General features: G+C 38.8%; 2 protein-coding genes across 4 annotated transcripts; both read left to right on the forward strand.

The window, feature by feature from the left end:
- The first annotated feature begins 428 nt into the window (after positions 1–428).
- Positions 429–1,454, forward strand: LOC120524369 (histone-lysine N-methyltransferase SETMAR-like). The gene has a single exon (XM_039746229.1). It carries the CDS (start codon positions 429–431, stop codon positions 1,452–1,454), a length of 1,026 nt encoding a protein of 341 aa, XP_039602163.1.
- Positions 1,455–2,420: 966 nt separating this feature from the next.
- On the forward strand, positions 2,421–19,029 carry trappc2 (trafficking protein particle complex subunit 2). Of its 3 annotated transcripts, none has more exons than XM_039743607.1 (5): positions 2,421–2,489; positions 10,130–10,231; positions 12,491–12,638; positions 16,005–16,090; positions 16,461–19,029. In XM_039743607.1, exons 2-5 carry the CDS (start codon positions 10,139–10,141, stop codon positions 16,557–16,559), a joined length of 426 nt encoding a protein of 141 aa, XP_039599541.1. In that variant the 5' UTR covers positions 2,421–2,489; positions 10,130–10,138; the 3' UTR covers positions 16,560–19,029. The 3 variants fall into 3 exon arrangements, with proteins under 3 accessions (XP_039599541.1, XP_039599543.1, XP_039599542.1); XM_039743609.1 differs by having other exon boundaries at positions 12,494–12,638; XM_039743608.1 differs by lacking the exon at positions 2,421–2,489 and adding an exon at positions 2,511–2,787.
- The last annotated feature ends 586 nt before the right edge of the window (positions 19,030–19,615 follow it).

Below are 19,615 nucleotides of genomic sequence, written 5' to 3' on the forward strand. Positions count from 1 at the left end.
AAGGCATTTGTGCTTGACATGGGGGCAAAAGACAGATAATCTTGGTTTATTGCTTCAGATCTGACAAAGACACTCCTCCTGCCCTCAACTCACCTGTGCCTATTGATCGTGTGACTGAAAATGCTCCATCTCGGGTCTTGAACCACTTACTTGCACTCAGATTGGGTACATGGTGCGTGCCTCGACCAAACTATGCCTATACTTGTAAATTCTGTTTTATTTGTCCCCGCGGGAAATTTGACTTTTGTACAGAAGCTATTTAAATAAACTATATATATATATATATATATATATATATATATATATATATATATATATATATATATATACACAAGGGCAATCCCAAAAGTAAGGTCTCCAAAGCGGTGGGGACGTAGAGAAACTGTTTGTACGGCTGTTGGCCACACTGTTGTGATTGGTGCTTGAAAATGGAGCTCCCATTGAATGCTACCGCCAAGTGCGAAGTTTGTGCAGTTATTCGATTTTTGAACGCAAAAGGCGTTAAACCGGTTGAAATTCATCGCCAATTGACGGAAGTGTATGGACAGTCATGCATGGATGTCAAAAATGTTCGCAAGTGGTGTAGGGAGTTTACAGCCGGTCGTACTGAAATTCACAACGAACAAAGGAGCGGGAGACCATCAATTTCCGACGAGACAGTCACAAAGGTTGAGGAAAACATGTGTGAAGATCGGCGGATCACTCTGGATGCTCTCTGCATTTTGGCTCCTGAGGTTTCCCGAAGCACCATCCACAGGATTTTAACGGAAAAGTTGCAATATCGGAAGGTGTGCGCAAGATGGGTACCACGTATGCTGATAGAACACCACAAATGGCAACGAGTTGATTCTTCCTGTGAATTTCTTTGCCACTATGCAAACGAAAAGGACAACTTCTTGGACTCAATTGTCACGGGTGACAAAACCTGGGTGTTCCACTTTACACCTGAGACCAAACAACAATCACGCGAGTGGCGGCATTCCTCTTCTTCCAAGCTGCGAAAATTCAAACAAATACAGTCTGCCGGTAAAGTCATGGCAACTGTGTTTTGGGACCGGAAGGGGGTATTGTTGGTCGACTTTAAGCCTGCTGGAACCACAATAAACGCTGACACATACTGTGAAACACTGAAAAAACTCAGTAGGGCAATTCAGAACCAGAGAAGAGGAATGCTGAGCAAGGGCATTCTCCACGTCAACCCTCGTCCACATGTCACCCGTCAAACTGTCGCTCTCCTGCAAAACTTTGGTTGGAACTTCATCACCCACCCACCCTATATTCTGGACTTGGCACCCAGTGACTACCACCTGTTCCCTAAGTTGAAAGAACAATTGTCTGGAAGGCAATTCTTCTCCGACGAAGAGGTGAAAGATGAGGTTCAACACTTCCTGAAGGACATGCCACAACGTCTACAAAAATGCATCGACCGAAATGGCGATTATGTAGAAAAATAAATAATTCTTCAAACTTTAAAATGATGTAAATATTATAGAAAATAAATGTTTGTTTGTATTTCTAAGAAAATAGGAGACCTTACTTTTGGGATTGCCCTCGTATATATATATATATATATATATATACACACACACACAAAATACATACATACTATATATATATACTACTAGCTGTGTAAGCCTGTGCTGTAAAAAGCCTGGGGTCGTAGAAACTATTGAAATTGTCAGAAAAAAATTGAAATATAGAGATGTCAGGTAATTGAAAGGAACTACTCTGGGCATCTCTCTCTTAGGAGGATTTGTTTTGCCAACGTGCTCGCCTCACTTGTGTTATTAGCAACTAAGCGAGTTTTCGGTTTCCTTGGAGGTGGAGCCCTTACCCCGACTCCACCTCTCACTTCTGGGCCAGACAGACACACATACACTTCCACGCATAGACATTTATATATAAGATAGTTTGAACACACACCAGAATGACTAAAATGGAAGGGAATTAAAGAGAAAGAAATTGACCTCACTTGGCAGTCACGGTCAGTAATGTTACCCCATTTAAAAACAGGTAAAAACTTCTAAGAAGAAATACTATTAAGTAGGTTAAGACTTGCCTTAAATCAATCATTTTATCAAATAGGTCGCCATCAAGATGAAATATGTGTAAATTGGGGGTCAATGGAAATAACTGAACATGTGTTACTCCACTGTATTTTATACCAAAATTAACGACAATCACTGACTGAAAGTCTCGACAAAACTGAAGTCGCTGCAATAACATCAAATGATCTTCTGGAGCAAAAAGTCAACATCGCTGACATTTACAGACAACTTCTTTAAAACACTGAATGGGGAAAGGAAATTAGCAAATAAAATGAATGAGGAATTCTTCCTCCATACAGCAGATGGCAGTAATAAACCAAGTGTGGATGCGTCAACGCGCTATCAGCGCATGCTCACGACAATATCTATTTGCAGAGTTGAGTCGGTCGTGACGTCATTAATGGGCGCCGTCCCTCTCCCGGAAGATAGAACGACTTGAAGGTAAGTGCTGTTACTTAGGTTATATTTTTTTTGCTTCTTAAGGAGTGTACGTTTTTGACAGTGCAGTTAACGCTGGATACTGGTCACATTTCACCTTAATGTGTTATGTATGCTAATAAGTGATAGCGCGAGTGTAAATTTTACGTTGTCGTTGAGTAGCCTTGTTGTGTGTGTTTGTAATGACACATTAGAATAGCCCTGTGTAAGTGTAACTTTTTTTGTCCCTACTAATAAAAGAGAATCTAGAGTGCTATTTCTCCATGGGTGTTTTCTGTCGGCTAAAAGGATCGCCCCAAACGTAAGTAAATCTTCTTTACAGATGTATAATGAAATTGACATACTGCTAGCATAATCATTTCGAAGGTATCATTTTGAAAAATGACTGAGGGGCTATTATGTGCAAGGCTGTGCTACAATATAGTCATCCTGACTGAGAGTCAGTTTTCTGTAGCCCAAAACAGTAACTTGGTGTCTTCGGTGAGGATGATCTGTCACTTCAGCTGTCAGCGACAGATGTGGATCACTTCATTAAGAGACAACGTGCATCACTGATCGTTTATGTTAAAAAAAGAACCGAATCAGTCAATTTGTCAGTCTTTATTACACTATTAACGATACAGGATATTACATTGCTCTATAGCGCACGCTTGATCATGGACGTCCACAGAGGATTTTCTGTGAAACACAAAATTATAGAACATTTTTAGAGACCGATGTAAGTGGCAAGAAATAGCGGTAAACAGTATATTTGGTTGATGTTAGGCAACAGTTTTAGAAAACAAACCCAAATACCATCTAATTTTTTTTATTTTAACCATAAGCATTTCAGTTAGTAATATTATCTTCCAATAAACAGGTGAAGTTTTAAGATTGTGAGGTTGAACAAAGAAGACTATATGTGCCGATCTACCGACAAAGTGACTTTGGGGCACACCCAAGTGAATTTGCTTGCAAAGAAGCCTTAGCATAGGCGGGAGAAAAAAATGGCAAATAACTCTCACTCTCAGTCTGAAATAACAGGAAAACTGCACAGTTTCACCGAATGTACAGGCGCCCCCAACAATGCATTATCCAGCACACACATCTGTGCCGCGGCTTCGATCCACGAGTTTGTAAAACCGTCTAAACAGATATACGTAAGTAAAAAGCGTCTGGAAGAAAATATGATGGTTGATGTGAATGTGGCATGATCAGAGTAGTTCACTGTAATGAGGTTTTATAATGCCGCAAAAAGGTCCATATATAGGGTGGTCCAGATCTAATTATGCAATTTTTATTACGCTATAACTTACTAAGTTTATTACACAGAAAATCACCCGAAAAATCCCGGACCATCGAGAAGTGTGCGAACTGACGACATGAAGAATCGTCTTCGCGGTGAACTGGAATCGTCCCCACCTAAATCAAAGTCATCCAGACAATCTGGGTCTGCATAATTAGATATGGACCACCTTGTAAATGGACATTCGGAACAAGAGCCCAGTGGTGGTGAAAAGAAAAATAAAAATGACATAGAAACAAAAAAAAAACAGTTGTGAGGAATACTATACCAAACATTTAAAAGTTAATAAAGTAATGATTTGAAAAAGTACTCTGAACGGGGCGCAAATACTGCAATTGAGACTAAAGAGAATGATTTTACAGGTTGCCGAGAGATGGCTGGTGTCGCATCTTCTAGCAGCCTTGCCATCAAAATTTTGTTCTGTGTAGTCTGGCAAACAATGAGGCAGCTGCAGGAATTTAAGACTCGCCAAATAACTCCAAGCCCAAACTAACGACCACTTTCCAGTCCCTTACTTTATATGGTCCCAAAATACTTAATTACATATCACCTTTTACCACAAAGTGGCATAAGCTTTTCAAAAAATGTTTAATCAGTGCTGCGGTATAAGCGCAAAAGTTGAATTCCAGCAGATGAAATTCTGCACTACATTCATTGCAGTACACAAATGAGCAAGAAAGGCGGGTGAAGTTTACCGGGTATAAAGCTTTGGAACTTCTTCTGCTTTAATTCCTGGACCGAGTTATTATTTCCATATGTGAGGTTCATAATTTGAGAGTATAAGCGTGTACCTGGTGCGGGTGTCTTCGGTAGAGGTAGTGAGGTTGGTGTCTTATTCCCACCTTGATTACATGATCACAGTTAAATCACTTGTTTGAGCAGCAGATGTACTTGGCACTTATTGTGTCCGAACTTATTAATAAACTTGAACCGTTCATTCTTATGCTCAAGAATGTTAGTGAACACATCATGCCCATCCAAATAAACATGTATGTGTAACGCACATTTAAAACACATAAATGAATGGATATGATGTTTAGCAAACTAAAATTTAAAAGAATGGTTACTTACCGACTGAAAAATTGAACTGCATTTTGGTGGTGAGAGAAGGGAATGGCGGAGGGGCAGTTACAGTCTTTCTGTTCACGTTTTTGGTAAACATGTTTTATTAAGTAATAGGGCAAAAAATCAAACGCATAACACTTTTAAACAATGAGAGCACCAAAACACAGCCTATTATGGCGTGTTCTTCGGACGGTCGCTTTTTAAATTTTGTTAAGATACGATTTCAGAATAGCGGGTTTCGATGTGCATATAGAACTATGGATGCAAATATCACAATAGTTCTAGGATAGAGTTACTACAAATTGCAAATGATTAGTGAACAGTTAAGCGGTAAAAGAACACGCACTGTAATGAACTCTTTGAGGGCTGAATATGTTTTCGGCAGGAATGCGCGGCACAGCAGCTGCCGCCCGCCAGAGGTAAAAGCGGATCTGGCGAGAGAGCGAGGCGAATGCGCAAAGCAAAATTCTCCGTAGACAACGTTTTGCGCATTCTTGCTGAATCGGATTTATCGCTCTCCGATTTTGAAGCAAATAAGATGGCGATCGAAAACGGAAGTGATGTACCTGCATGGTGGTCTGATCGGTCCCCAGCTGATCGCAGTGCCGAACGTGTTCGTGTAGCGGCCAGCAGCTGCGTGAAGACCTTACTACTGTATATGTCATTATAATTCGACACCACCTCGAATGAGTTAACTTTGTCCTGGTAGTTCCCGTCCAGATCCACTAACGCAAAGACAATACTGAAAAAAAAAAAACATAACCTGGATTTTCACCCCACGCAGACACGCATGCACGTAATTAAAACAAACGTAAAAATACAATACCAGATCCCGTGTGCTGGGTGGCTGTCCTGTTCAGTTTACTTGGGTAGGGATTATCTTCCAATGTCCCAAAGGATATGCAGGTGTCAGCTCAATTGAAATCAACAGAGGTCTCCCAACCAGCCATCTCCAGTTTGGTTCATGTTATGGAAATAATGTTGTTGTGCCCAACTTTAGGTTTGTATCTTTATTAGTTTCTGTGATGTGGAGGCTTTAAAAAGGAGGCGTGTCCCTAATTTTACTATAAAAGCAAGTGCTTCTAAAAAATGGCAATGCTCTTTAAGTAAAAACTCTTAAACTGTTAATGCTAGATGTATGACGTTGTTGGAATTTCTCAGTTTAATTAGAAGTTTCTTATATCTAAAATTGTTGGTCCACAGTTGCATGTTTGCTAGTTTATCACTGGCTGAAAATTGTATTAAGAAATTATTTTGTGTTGTAGAGCAACTTTGGCCTTCTGCATCTCAGCACTAAAAGTACATCCGAGCTTTCCAGGTGCTGGTCTGAAAGAAATCAAATATCTGATATAAGAGGCATTAAAAATGGAAAAAAAAAACATTTCATCTCTATATTTCATATGCCATGTGTATCATAAAGTCTGAAAAAATACCACTGGAAAGACTGTGTTTAATTAATAAATGTACAAAATATGAAGTTAGTACCTTGAACCAAACTGTATTTATTAGGGTTTTAAATTTGTCATGTTTTACTATTAAGAGAAATCAAACTACAGAGGCACTACTTACAGTGTAATATAATCACAGGCCTGCATAGTTAAATAAAAAATGTACCAGTGTATTGGTGAATTCAAATATGCATGTTATTTCTAAATAGTCAATGTTTCTGCCATATTTAAACAAACTGCAAAGAAATAGTGCCTGCTTTAAGAGCAAACAAGTCATTTGAGACCTGCTGCTGAACAATGCGCAGATGTCCTTTTCCACAATATTTGCAGGTTTATACTGTGTGCTGTTGATGTAAGTGCTGCAATAATGATCTTCACTATATGCACCAGAGGGACCCAACAGATATCTTGGGTCAACTGTAAGAGAACATTTCTGTTAACAAGTAGTATAACATGTGGCGCTTTTCCACTGCATAGTACGGCACAGCACGGTTCAGTACAGCTCACCTTGGTTCGGCTCAGTTCAGCTCGGTTTGCATTTTGACTGCAGTTTAGTACCGCTTTAGAGTGGGCGGGATTATTCACTTGTCGTTATAGTTGCGCCGCCTCTCCTGCCGTGACATCATCGTAAACGCGCCACAAACAAACACACTTATACTCCTGTAGTCGCTTTTCATTTTTTTTTAACTTGTCCCTACACTGTTTGTAAGTCCGATGGTAGCCGTGTGCGCCCAAGAGCTTAGCGACCTCCTGAAAAACTCTTTCATTCCGCATCGCCACATCCAGCTCTCGCTGGATCCGCTCCTCGGCTACCAACAAGAGGAACGTCTGTACTTCCTCAATAGACCACGAAACAGCCATTTTTGGTTAAAACAAAATGGTGCGTCCGAAACTTCGCTGGCTGTGCTAAAAATCTAGCGGGTCTGTTGTGTCTCGTGTTGCAAGTTCAGTGACGCAGTAATGACGATTTTCTCCGGCCAATCGGTGACCAGCAGAGTTTACACGTCACGTTTGGTAATGGTTCGGCGCACTTGGAACCTCGGCTGAGGTGGTACTAAAAAAAGGACCAGGTACCAGGTACTGTTCCCAGTGGAAAACCCTACAAAAGTGAGCTGAACTGAACCGTGTCGTGCCGTACTATGCAGTGGAAAAGCGCCAATGGTGAGCTGGATATCTTAGTAAGTGAAGTTGGTATTTTGAACCAAACTGTATATTTTTTTGCATTTGTTAATTAAAACAAAGCTCTTTCCAGTGGTATAATTTAGTTAGACATTGTGGCGTACAGTAATGGTTAAGGCTTTGGACTTCAGACCCTGAGGCCGTAGACTTCAATCCCACCACTGGCACTGAATGATCATGAGCAAGTCACTTGACCTGTCTGTGCTCCAGCTGGGGAAAAAAAAAAAAAGGAAATGTAAAACAACGTAACAAATCACCTTGGATAAAGACATCACCCAGATAAGTAAATGTAAATACAGGGCGGGCCATAAGTTTCCATACATAGGAAAAATCATTTTTTTATGAAAAACCATTTTTATTTATATAATATACTCTACATGACTGCCATTGTTTTAAAAACGCATTTCAATATGTGTCCGCCGCTGCTGATCAACACATACAGGGTGCGGCAGAAATAACTCCCACATTTTAAAGGGGGATTGTAAAAAAATGCTACGAGGTATCACCAAAAACTTTTTATTTCCCAAATGTAGATATAAAAAAGTTTTTTTACTTTAAGTTTTAAAAATTGTATCGTCCAAATGGTGGCCTTGACGGCTGATACACATTTGGAGCCGTTCTTGGAAGTTTTCCATCACTCTACTAGCATGTCAGGCGAAATTCCTTCAATTTCTTCTTGAATAGCGTCCTTTAGTTGGTCCATGGACCGAGGACGATGTTTGAAAACCTCCTGTTGCCCTTACTCTTTGAACCCACAACAAAATCGTTTTCCGGTCTGGAACACTTTCATTACCACGTAAACCGAACTGCGTGCGAAACACCCTCTGCGTCGCAGCTACAGATTCGCTATTTTTGAAAAAAGCCTCCACTACAAAGCCCCGATGCTCACCTGACCACGGCATGGTGACGACTGAAAACTTTATTATGTACCGTACCTAACGGAACGGGCCGCACCCCTCTACCTGCTTTGGGGACCCCACAGTGATTTTTCGAAATGTGGGAGTTGTTTCTGCTGCACCCTGTATTAGCACAGCTGGAGTTATGCTTGTAATGGCGTTGGTGATACGTTCCCTAAGATGATTTATGTTTCGTTTGTGATGTTCATTCCATGTTTTCTGTTAAATTCGATTGCAACCATGCGACTGCTTCCTGACCCGGCTATCAGTATGATTTCAATTCGTTGCTCTTTATTCAAATACATTTTTTAGGGTATCTGAAATATAAAAAATAAAATGTTATAAACCATATGTATGGAAACTTATGCCCCACCCTGTACTGTAGTTCCTTTTATTGACTATCATATATGGACAATATTCATTTGAAGGAAAGGCATTAAATTATTTTTAATTCCATTTTTAATACCTCACAAATCGGAAAAACGAAATTCTTTGAGATAGGCATCTAGTTGCTAAAGAATGACTGTAACATGAGTAATACCGTTCAAAATTTGAAAAATCTGATGTGGTTTAGTGTGGAGATATAGCAGACCAAAGTTGTTCTACAGCAGCAGCAGCGGTTTCAAACTGCCTCCCCCTCCTCAAACATTCAATCAAACACGAGTGAAACAAGTCATTTGAGACCTGCTGCGGTCCACGAAAAATTACTAAATTTAAAAATGCTCCACTTGTCAGAAGGGTTGAAAGCCACTGCTTTCTGGCACAAAAGATATTGTTTTATGCAATTTTCAGCAAGAAATTCATTGGCAAATATGCATCTGTGGACCAACTATTTTAGATGCTAAACACATCTGTCACAACGTAAGAATCCCTTAAAATTCTTCACCTAGCCTTAACATTTCAAAAGTTATGACTTATGGAACATTGTCTATTTTAGTAGCACTTGTTTGTATAATAAAATGGGGGTCACAACCCTTTTTTAAGAGCTCTGTATCTCGGAAAGTAATGAATCTACCAGCCTAACATTTTGCACACTAGTTAATGGGTACAAAGACATTATTTTCAGCAAGTATGAAGCAAACCGGAGGTGGTCTGTCAGGAATATTTTCTAAAATAATTTTATTTGACACAGATTGACTCACAGGTCACATTATATTGGCAATTACACATTTGTACCTCAGGGTGTGTCAGTAAGGTGGTCCTGTGATGGCCTTGCAAACCAGTGGTACTGGGATAGGCGCTGTATTCCTCCAACCCTAAACCAGATTAAGCAAGTCTGAGAATATTATGCAAATAAATTTATAATTCAGAGAACAGCATTATTAGAAACTGGGGGAGTAAGGAGAAAAACTTGAAAAAATGAACTGTAGAAAAAGAGAGATTGGTTGAAATAGATATTAACACAAAGAAAGAGTTAATTAAATGGGAGCACATGTTACATACTGGTTTTGTGATTGTTGCTTTTTAAATTTATTTTTCCACTTTCCTATTGTTTTACTAGTCATCAATAAAAAAAAAATCAATTATGTCACAGGAATTTTATCAGTCACAGTAATGCTTTCCATTTTGCCTTTGTGCTGACGGTAGTTGTACTGCCTTACCATACAATAAGGGATAGTTAATAAATAACATTTCAATGTAATTGCAATACGATTAGAAAAAATACTAATTGACCATACAAGGCTCATGAAAACGATTTAACTCCAAGTGAGAAGTACATTATATATTTTTGAGTAATTTTTTTTTTATTTGTTATATTTTGCACTGCAGTGTTTCATCATGTCAGGAAGTTTCTACTTTGTTATGGTTGGTCATCATGATAACCCCGTGTTTGAAATGGAATTTCTTCCAGCAGGTAAAGCAGAGTCAAAGGTGAGTGCATTGATTAGAAGTACACATTTGTAGATCTGCAATGTGAATTATTCTTTTTTTTGTTGATGTTATCCCATTTTAGAAATTCATTTTGAAAGCAATACCTGTATAACAAGCATAAAAATGCAATCCCAGCTGTTCTCCTCATCCCTAGAATGCCTATCCTCCTGTCTCCATCGCATATTAACACAATTCTGCTTTGAAACTGTTATTAACTTGTCCCTTGTAGAATAATCTTTGCTGATACAAAAAAAAAAAGTCTCCTTTTTCTACTTTGCATGTATCTCAGGTCCAAATCCACAATGTGTATTCCACAGACTTTCACTTAGACATAGGCCCTGGCTCTGACCACACCACTGAGGGATGTTTAATGTTTTTGTCACTCAATGAGCAGCCATCATGTTGAAAATTTATTTCCCTTTCAAGTCTCAGCTTTCTTGCAAAGAGTGACCCATTCTCCAAAAATATAATTTTAATCCATCTGCGTTGTTTTCAGTTATGACCAGTGCTTCAATCCCAGCTAAACAAATATTACAGAGTTAGAGTAGGGGTGGTCATTCTTTGAGTGATTAACTGATTAGAGGTTTTATTAAATATAACTTGACATTTTGGGCAAAAGGTTTTATCATCGTTTGTTCAGACCTCAAACTCCTTTTTTTTTCTCACCATCATCAGAAAACACTTGTCGTGGGCATTTTGATTTCCATGCAGCTCAGTATCATGGCAAGTTTAGGATAATATGTGGGCTTCTGTGGTTGCATACTCCTTTGACTCGATGGCCTTTAGCTCCTTCAAAGTTAACGTTACAATTGTAGTGACCTTCATGATCAGTCTTCTCCTTGCATGGTGACTGATGTTAAAGAAACGACCATATCTATTTGGATGTGCTCCTTCCACTTCTTAATGAGGGTGTCATTTGAGCTCCAAGTTGTAGTTCCCATCACCCAGTAGTATACTCGAGACACTGTTTTGCTTATTATTGACTAGCCATCCTCGCGGCTTCACCCGCATATTAGTGAAAGAGGACAGTGAGGAGGGCCCTGCCCAGCTCTCTACTCCTGACATCACTCTTCCGCCTCCCCTTGGCCCGCAGCCTCTGTCTCGGATTAGCGCTAATAAATCAGTAGTGCAAGCGAACTAGGATTCTTATTGCAATGACAGAAGTTGCAAAATCAACCGGAATGTTCAAGCAAATTATAGAAGAAAAAAAAGATCTAAATCCATTAAGTAGTTCTCGTTCACTAACTAAGCAGAGTTAAGGTTATGCCCCGAGGCAGACGCGTAAGTGAGGAGGGCCCCCCTTTCCTCTGCGCGCTGCATCTCACTCGGATTCGCGCTAATAAATCGGTACCGCAAGCAAACTATGATACTTAGCACAATGAGAAGGTCGCAAAAATCAATGGAATGTTCAAGCAAATTATAGAAAAAAAAACATCTAAATCCGTTAAGTAGTTCTCTCGTGAAAAGCGGACAGACATACAAACGGGTCTAAAAACCTTTAAGAAATTTCATGCTTGGTCTACGAAATTAAAACCATTTCTTAGTGATCATCTATGGGCCAAGGGTAACTTACATTCGAAATGTCAAGTCCCAAGTCCTCATGGTTCGGGAGATACGCACAACTCCGTACATTAGACCTATAGGAATAGCTGATTTTAACTCATTAATTTGCCACTACCACAGAGAAAAGCCTGAAGCAGATTAGCTTATTGGGTATTTTAGGAGGCAATTTGTTAAGCCAGTGCTAATTTACGACTGCTGTGCTTAAACGGTACATACACTTTTCCTATTTTCTACATATCAATTCATTTTGATCTCTTTAAGGGATTTATTTTCAGTTAGAGGTTCTGTGTTATATTCCAGTAATTCACAGATTTAAAAAGAAAATTGGCTTTGGCTTCACTCTGTTAGAACCTCATGTGCTTTTGGCTTTGCAAGAACACACTAACCCTGCAGTATATGTGAACAGGACTGATCAGACTTTGATATACTGTATTTTATAAATTTCCTGTTAAGTCAATAGATGATGATTAAAAACTTTTTTACAATTTCTTTTTTTTTTTTTTTTAGTTTTCTGATATATACGGAAAAAGCATTTTGATTGAATACCATCAAACAGAAATTTGCTAAGAACAAGGCTGGAGAAATTATGTCGTAATATGAATAAACAGAGCTTGATATTTATATTTCTCTGTGACACCTGTCATGAAACTGTTTTATTGTGTCTGATTGTTAATTCTTTTATTGCATGACTGAAAGCAGGATGATCATCGGCATCTGAATCAGTTCATAGCACATGCTGCTCTAGACCTGGTTGACGAGAACATGTGGCTATCCAACAACATGTATTTAAAAACTGTGGACAAGTTTAATGAATGGTTTGTCTCTGCTTTTGTGACTGCTGGACATATCCTTTTCCATCAGATATTATTTATGACATTTTTAAAGGTGATTTGTATGTTTTCCCTGGCATGGCAGAATATTTTTTTCTGCAAGTATTTTATATTTACAGGTTTCACTAGAGACCACTGGTTAGATATATACATACACATGTAACTTCTTCCCTAATTTTGGATATATATTACAACTTTCTTTTTGCTTGCAGTAACTGGTTACATTGCCTTTATCATGGTTGGCTGAGTGTCACTTAGATTCTTTCACATTTCTGCAGTCTGGGGTATTCTTTTGGTTGAAAGTTATTTATTGTCTTTGGGTACAATGTTTCTTTGATATATTGTCAGACACTCGGGTCCTTGATGAAAGGACCAAGGCCAATGGAACAGGCGGACACAGAGGTGCAATTTATTGTGCAATGAATAAATACAAACAGTTCAAAAAGTGCGCTTTCCAAAAATGCACAATAACTAAAAACAAAAAATCGCAAAAATTGCACACACCCAAATTTTCTTCCTTTCTGAGCACTTCACACCCAAGGACATTTAGTCCCAAAAAGCTTTCTTTTAATTCAACTTTAAGTTTTGTTTTACCGTCTCTCTCACTAAAACACAGGGGGTCACTAAGCTTTCTGTTCTAAACCGAATTCCAGCCCATCTCATCCAGCAAAACCAGCTGATGTCTGGTACCACAGATTGTAGTTTTGTGTGTTTTCCTATGGGGAAAGTTATCAGGCAGTCCAGAGTGTCTTTAACCTGTGGGGCGCAAAGTTCATCCTTCATTAGATTCACGAAATGTGGTTCAGTTGGCTTTATTAGAATTGAACATTGACCTCCTAATGTTAAAAATCCTCCTGATATAGCGACGTAGGCAGAGAAGATATCACCGACGCTACTGAGTTCACCCTCTGCCTGCACAGCGTGTCTATAATCTATAAAGAAATGCGAAAAAGTAAAAGCTGGTACAACTCCATATTACACGCTGGTCAACCAATATGCGAGTCAGTGTTAGCCCTGAAGAGCGGCTGCTTGTCACCTTGAAGTAAGCAAATATACAAACAGTACTCACGCTCGCCCTCACCCACCAGCATTAATAATCCATAGTAGCTAAAGTTACATCATTAGCACAAACCTACAAACTGTTTCGAATTCTCCATTATTATCATTATTAATTTGACGATAATGTGTGTGTGTGTATATATATATATACATATATATATACATACATATATATGTATATGTATGTATGTATGTATACATATATATATATATATATATATACACATATATATATATACACATATATATATATATATACACACACACACACACACATACATACATAATCATGGGACATACCCATCCCTCACATATATACATATACATATATATACATATACATATATATATATATATATATATATACACACACACACACACATACATACATAATCATGGGACATACCCATCCCTCTAGAATGTTAAATGAAAGACATGCAAGCACAATACAGACCTTTTTTTAGCACTCACCAGGATCTTGACAGGAATTGACGCCAAGAAATAGCTGCATGCCATTTTGATGCCATCCAAATGCTCATCCGACCGAACGCAAGTGGTGACAGCCCGTGTGGACATTCTGATTGGCTGCAATGATCAGAAAAACGCTTGCCGTTCAATCTGCGTTCACCTGACGCTGCAGACAACAGAAAAACACTCAGTGTGGACAGGGCTTAAAGTAACAATGGCGAACTGATTGGAACTAAAACCTGCAGCCATGGGGACCCCCAGAACTTGAAAACCCCTGCACTATGTAATATTTTTTTTTTTAATGTGAAGGACATTGACATACCAGGAATTGGCACTGTCACATAGTGCCTCAGCCCTGTTTTGATTGCAGGCTGGAGTTTCTTTCATATTTCCATCACATTTATATGGGTTTCCTTACACACTTCAGTGATATTCTTTGTATTCAGTTTGCATCTCCAAGTACAGTGATGTGGGTAAGTATGTGTGACTGTGTTTGCCTTTGCTCTGCAATGAAGTAACACCAAGTTTAGTGGGGATTACAGTTGCGGTTTTTAAACTCTGGCCCTGGCAATCTGCTATGGCTACAGGTTCTCATTTTCCATTCAACCAGTTAACTCTTTGAGGGCTGAATATTTTTCCCCAAAGACAGTTTCTGAAAAGCAATGGTTTCAATACAGAAATCAACATAAAACGTCTGTTGCTGCATGCTGTGGCTGCCAGTTTGCTAAGAATGTGCAGCAGGCTTGCTGCCAGGCTGTCTTCACATGGCTGGGGCAGCAGCAGTCACGGTTGCAGTGCATTGCAATCTGGTTTGTACCTCTCATCATTGTTCAGTGGAAGTCCTACCTGGCGAACATTGTCAGTGCCACAGTTAGCTGGGGACCAATCAGGTGAAGCTGGAACCTCACATTTGTTTTCAATCACTTGTATCAAAATCTGAGTCCGATCAGTCATAGTCCAGTGCAAAGATCATAATAGGCAAAACGTCGTCTGTGGATTATTTTGATCTCTCGCCAGATGTCAGTTCCCATTTTGGCTGTTGTTTGCGCCTTGCTATTCACGTGAGCACAGGAAATCTCGGTCAATCCAATGAATCTAACTTTCCTTCTAGAAACGAGAAGCCAACTAAAACATAACAGTTGGTTTTGTCACCGTTTACAGTCGATTATCATCATCAACTCCTCCTTTTGACAAAATTCGACATCAGCCCTGAAAGAGCTAATTAGAAGCTAGTCGTTGCTGATGATGAAATGTGTCACTTTTATTCAATCTGTAGTGGTCTCATTTTGTTCTGAACATTTTACTGAAATAGGTACTTTATGAAGAAGACAAACAGGTGCAAATGGGAGCAAGTTTTCCTTCAACTTCTGATTTTCTCTTGTCTGTATCTCATCCTTAAAGTAAAAGAAAGAAAACTTTTTAAGAGTTCTGAATCTTAACAAGCAAATTAACTGAAGTTAAGCCCTGCGAATCATATATTTTATTAGCAATAATAATTGGTTTTTCATTGAGAAATTGAATGGACAATTCTGAGTTACGTCCTTGTGTGTGTGGTGATATAGTGACAGGCCTTAATTAACCATTCAACCTGACAAGCACATAAGAAAATGCAGGGATCAAATGGTTTTACATGTGCATTTTATTGATTGATGTATGTGGACAGGCAAAAGAGAAACTGTGCTTATAGCTGCAGCAGGATTCAGCAACAAATACCACAGTAATAAAAACGTCCACTGTGAAGGGATAAGAAGAGAATGCAGATTTTGTTCACCCCACTCATTTTTAGAGTATAATTGAAAATAAGGTATTTAACAAGAAGAGATTTTGGAGTTCCTTAACTTTGCTCTGTATACATATTAGATTTATTATGCTTCATGATGTAAGACAAGAAGATGGGATAAAGAATTTTTTTAATGAAGTCTACGATTTGTATATAAAGGTCTGTATTTTTTAATTTTATGGTACATTTTAAAAGTGAACTATATGATTACTGGCATAGCTCTGTGAAGCAGAAATTGTTTAGAAACAAAAGAATGAAGCACGCAATTCTGCACCACAACTCTAAATATAAAGGAGTTATTATAATAACTGCAGACAGACGCCAAGTCACAGCTGGGCAGCACTTTCCTATTTGTCGAACCTCCTTTGCTCATATGAGGACACAGCTAAGCATTCTATACCCCACTAGTTGAGAACCTCAGAACTGCCCTGGCAGCGTCGGGCACCTGGCAGGTCCAGCTTTACTGTTGTTTACGAGTGCACTAAAATGGCTTCATTTTGAACTTTTGTTTTCTTTTTCTTTCTTTCAGTTTGCAATGAACCCATTCTTTGAACCAAATTCTCCAATTAGGTCAACAGCGTTTGATAGAAAAGTCCAGTTTCTTGGAAAGAAACACCTCCTGAGTTAATTACGCTGTACTGTCTCAAGAGGAGATTTATGGTTTGTTTTGGAGTTTGATAATATTTTCCTGTATAATATTTATGTTTTGAATTGGAATGTCTTGCAACATTTGGATCGTTCATTAGGCATTCTAATGTTGTGTAAAATGTAAAACATTATGTCATTACAGAACACATTGGTTTACTTTGAGTTCCATTCATGTAAGGCAGTGACACAGTGATTTGATATGCTGTGCTTGTAGTATAGGCCATAGAAGAACACAAGGATTAATACTAAGAGAGGCAGGCAGGATGGATAGCGTATTGGACTTTAAAGCACAAGGTGGCTGCATCGATTCCCAACCTACAGCTCACCACACGAACCTGAGTAGGTCGCTTCACCTGCCTGTGCTCTGTTGTAAAAAAGAAAAAAAGTGATGTGTTCTGTGCTTAGACTTCAGGCATAAAATATTATAATCTGTGCCATTGTGTTGCAGGTAGACCAATTGTGCAAAAGAAGAAAAAAATCATTATCGCTGTGGAGCAAAATCCACTGGAGGGATTCTGCTCAAAATCAATTAACGTCCAGCATTTTACACTGCTAATAAATGTGCCCAACTGGGCGGTTTGCTTTTTAGTTATCATGTCCACAGACTCATCCTGAAATATCGACTGCCATTTATGTTCAGCACTGCCTGAAATATGTTAAATCATTTTAACATTAAAGTTGTGACTCTGACCTTGACACAATGCTTCTACTGTAACCATTTATACTGCATTATAAACCTGTAAGCCTCTTTGGATAAAGGCATCAGCCACATATTTAATAATTGTTTAGATTTCAGTTTTATAACCCTTTCTTTTTTAAAACAATATGAACCATTTGTTGAATTCCCGGGTAGTGGCGAAAGAAAATTACAAACTCTGTTTGAGTTATGATTTTTAGGCCTACATTGTGCTCAGATTTCCCCAAGTATCTGTGATTTTGGTAATGTCTTGTATATAAGGACCAAAGAGTTCAACTTTTAGGTTAAGTCACTAAGTTTTTTTGGAACCAGAGTCTCAGCTGCCAGGAAAAAGATTTAAGGAGTTGCAGAGAGCTCCATCTGAAGTTACCAAGAGTATCTATTGGTGTACATCGAGAGAAAAGCCGAGGTGAAAAGAGCCGCCTTGATCCTCATCGAGCAGAATCAGCGAATGGAGGCACAAGGGGGGTCTCTGGCTGACAGCTACATATGCGGCCTGACACTGTCAGGTGTGACTAGAAGCCATGCGTTCGGACCCCAGAGGGTCACTTTAAGTTAACAGGATCAAAGCCTGAGTATTGGTGGTACCCAAGACAGTTAGGGCTGAGCTAATCATCTCAGTCCATGGAGGAGCACGGGCTTTCATTCTGGCCAGTCGCTTCTTTTATCTGGACTCCCATTTTCATTAAATATACTGTTATTGGTGGGTTTCCATTTTTATAATGTCAGTCAGAAGCTGCATGGCAGGGCTAATGCACTCTTTAAAGTATGACTGAGCTTTACTTTATTTCTTTTAAAATATTTGGGTTATTTTAGCAGTTTCTTGAAAGTTGGAATAAGACTGCAGTGTCATCTCTTTGTTACTGCAGCTGACACCGAATGTGTTTAATGATTATAACTTTGCACATCTAACTGGCCTATTCCTGCTGTTTTTCTGTAGTCCAGACAACAATACAAAGTGATTTTTTGCCATTTTATGTCACTTTTTATCATTCAGTTTGCACACCTTATGGTAACCAACTAATGACAAGTGAAGAAACAAACAATAAAAGCGAAAGATAAGCAGCATGTCAGTAACATTTCCACGTATGAAATCACTACAAGGCAGCTACCTGAATAACCAAGGTCTGTCTAAAAAGAACTAAACTTCAAGATCTGGAAAACTTTTTATTTATTTTAAAGATATATAAACAATGGTTGGAGTTTCTGCAATAATACAATAGATTTAAACAAGTAGATAGTTGCAATAAATGCCCTCCATGGACTGAATTGCCTTCATAGTATTAAAGCAGGTTGTTTCAGATAGCAATAATATGACGGTGAGCTCAGTCTGTGTTAGCCCTAACTGGCTTTGTTCTTTTGTGAGCATTCCGTAGTTAAACTTGACGGGGATGAGGCCTGCCTCCGAGGAAGAGAGACACAGTACGGCTGAAAATGTGTGGCTTTGCAAAAGAGAAAGGGGGTGCATAGACAGGGGCTGCAAAGGTGAAACTTTCAGTTACAGAGTTCTGACTCAATGGATCATGGAAAAGCTTGTGACACGGACTAGTGGTTCACGTTGTTTTGTCAGCCAATAACACCGGAAAGACGTTGAACCATTGCTTAGTTCTTTAACAGTCAAGATTTAATGTTTTATGTTTATTTTTTTTATTTCTTTTTTGCTTGTCTCTTATAAATCTACTTTGATGTTCTAATTTCTGTATATCCTGTATATTGTTTGTGTTACTTAATAAATTATTGTTCCTTGAAATCATTTTGGCAGAGATACTTTGTAATGTAAATCCAAAGATCGGAGACTCCTTGATTTAGAAAGAGGCAAACGTTAAGTACATTTCCAAAAGTTGTAATTAACCTGAAAACGTTTCCCATGACCACCCTTTAGAGCTACAGGAAAACTCAGGTGGTAATAACGTGAAGGTGTAACAACGTGATAGCCACTGTGATCTTCAGGATAAACGGTGAAATAGGATCTGACATGGCCTGCTTATATTGACTTACAATATATGGCTTCTGGCCACCAGTTCTGATTAATTCCTGAGTTAATATATTTTACTAGGGGGCTCTGCCTCCTGCTCGCTTCGCTCGCCAACTCCCGTGCGGGTGCTATGCGCTAGCCACTTCACACCTCTGACACTCGTGTATGGGGAGGCAGGTGTACAGTACAATTTAAACAGATTGTTATTTTCATGGGAATTATTACATATGCATAATAGTCCTAACTTTTACATTACAGCGAGTAATTAACCACAGTAAAAAAAATAGTAAAACGTAATAAATTGAAAGAAAATTGTTTCATGTTGCGTTATACGTTTTTGTTCTGTTTGGCTTTGAAATTAACA

This window comes from Polypterus senegalus, chromosome 2 (genome assembly GCF_016835505.1).
Source record: "Polypterus senegalus isolate Bchr_013 chromosome 2, ASM1683550v1, whole genome shotgun sequence".
NCBI lineage: Eukaryota > Metazoa > Chordata > Cladistia > Polypteriformes > Polypteridae > Polypterus > Polypterus senegalus.

Excerpts from the sequence above, each read along its gene's own strand:
- LOC120524369 (XM_039746229.1), top strand. The coding sequence starts at position 429 with ATGGAGCTCCCATTGAATGCTACCGCCAAGTGCGAAGTTTGTGCAGTT.
- trappc2 (XM_039743607.1), top strand. The coding sequence starts at position 10,139 with ATGTCAGGAAGTTTCTACTTTGTTATGGTTGGTCATCATGATAACCCC. Across the intron at positions 10,232-12,490 it reads CAGGTAAAGCAGAGTCAAAG|CAGGATGATCATCGGCATCT; the intron begins GTGAGTGCATTG and ends CATGACTGAAAG. Across the intron at positions 16,091-16,460 it reads TCTACGATTTGTATATAAAG|TTTGCAATGAACCCATTCTT; the intron begins GTCTGTATTTTT and ends TCTTTCTTTCAG.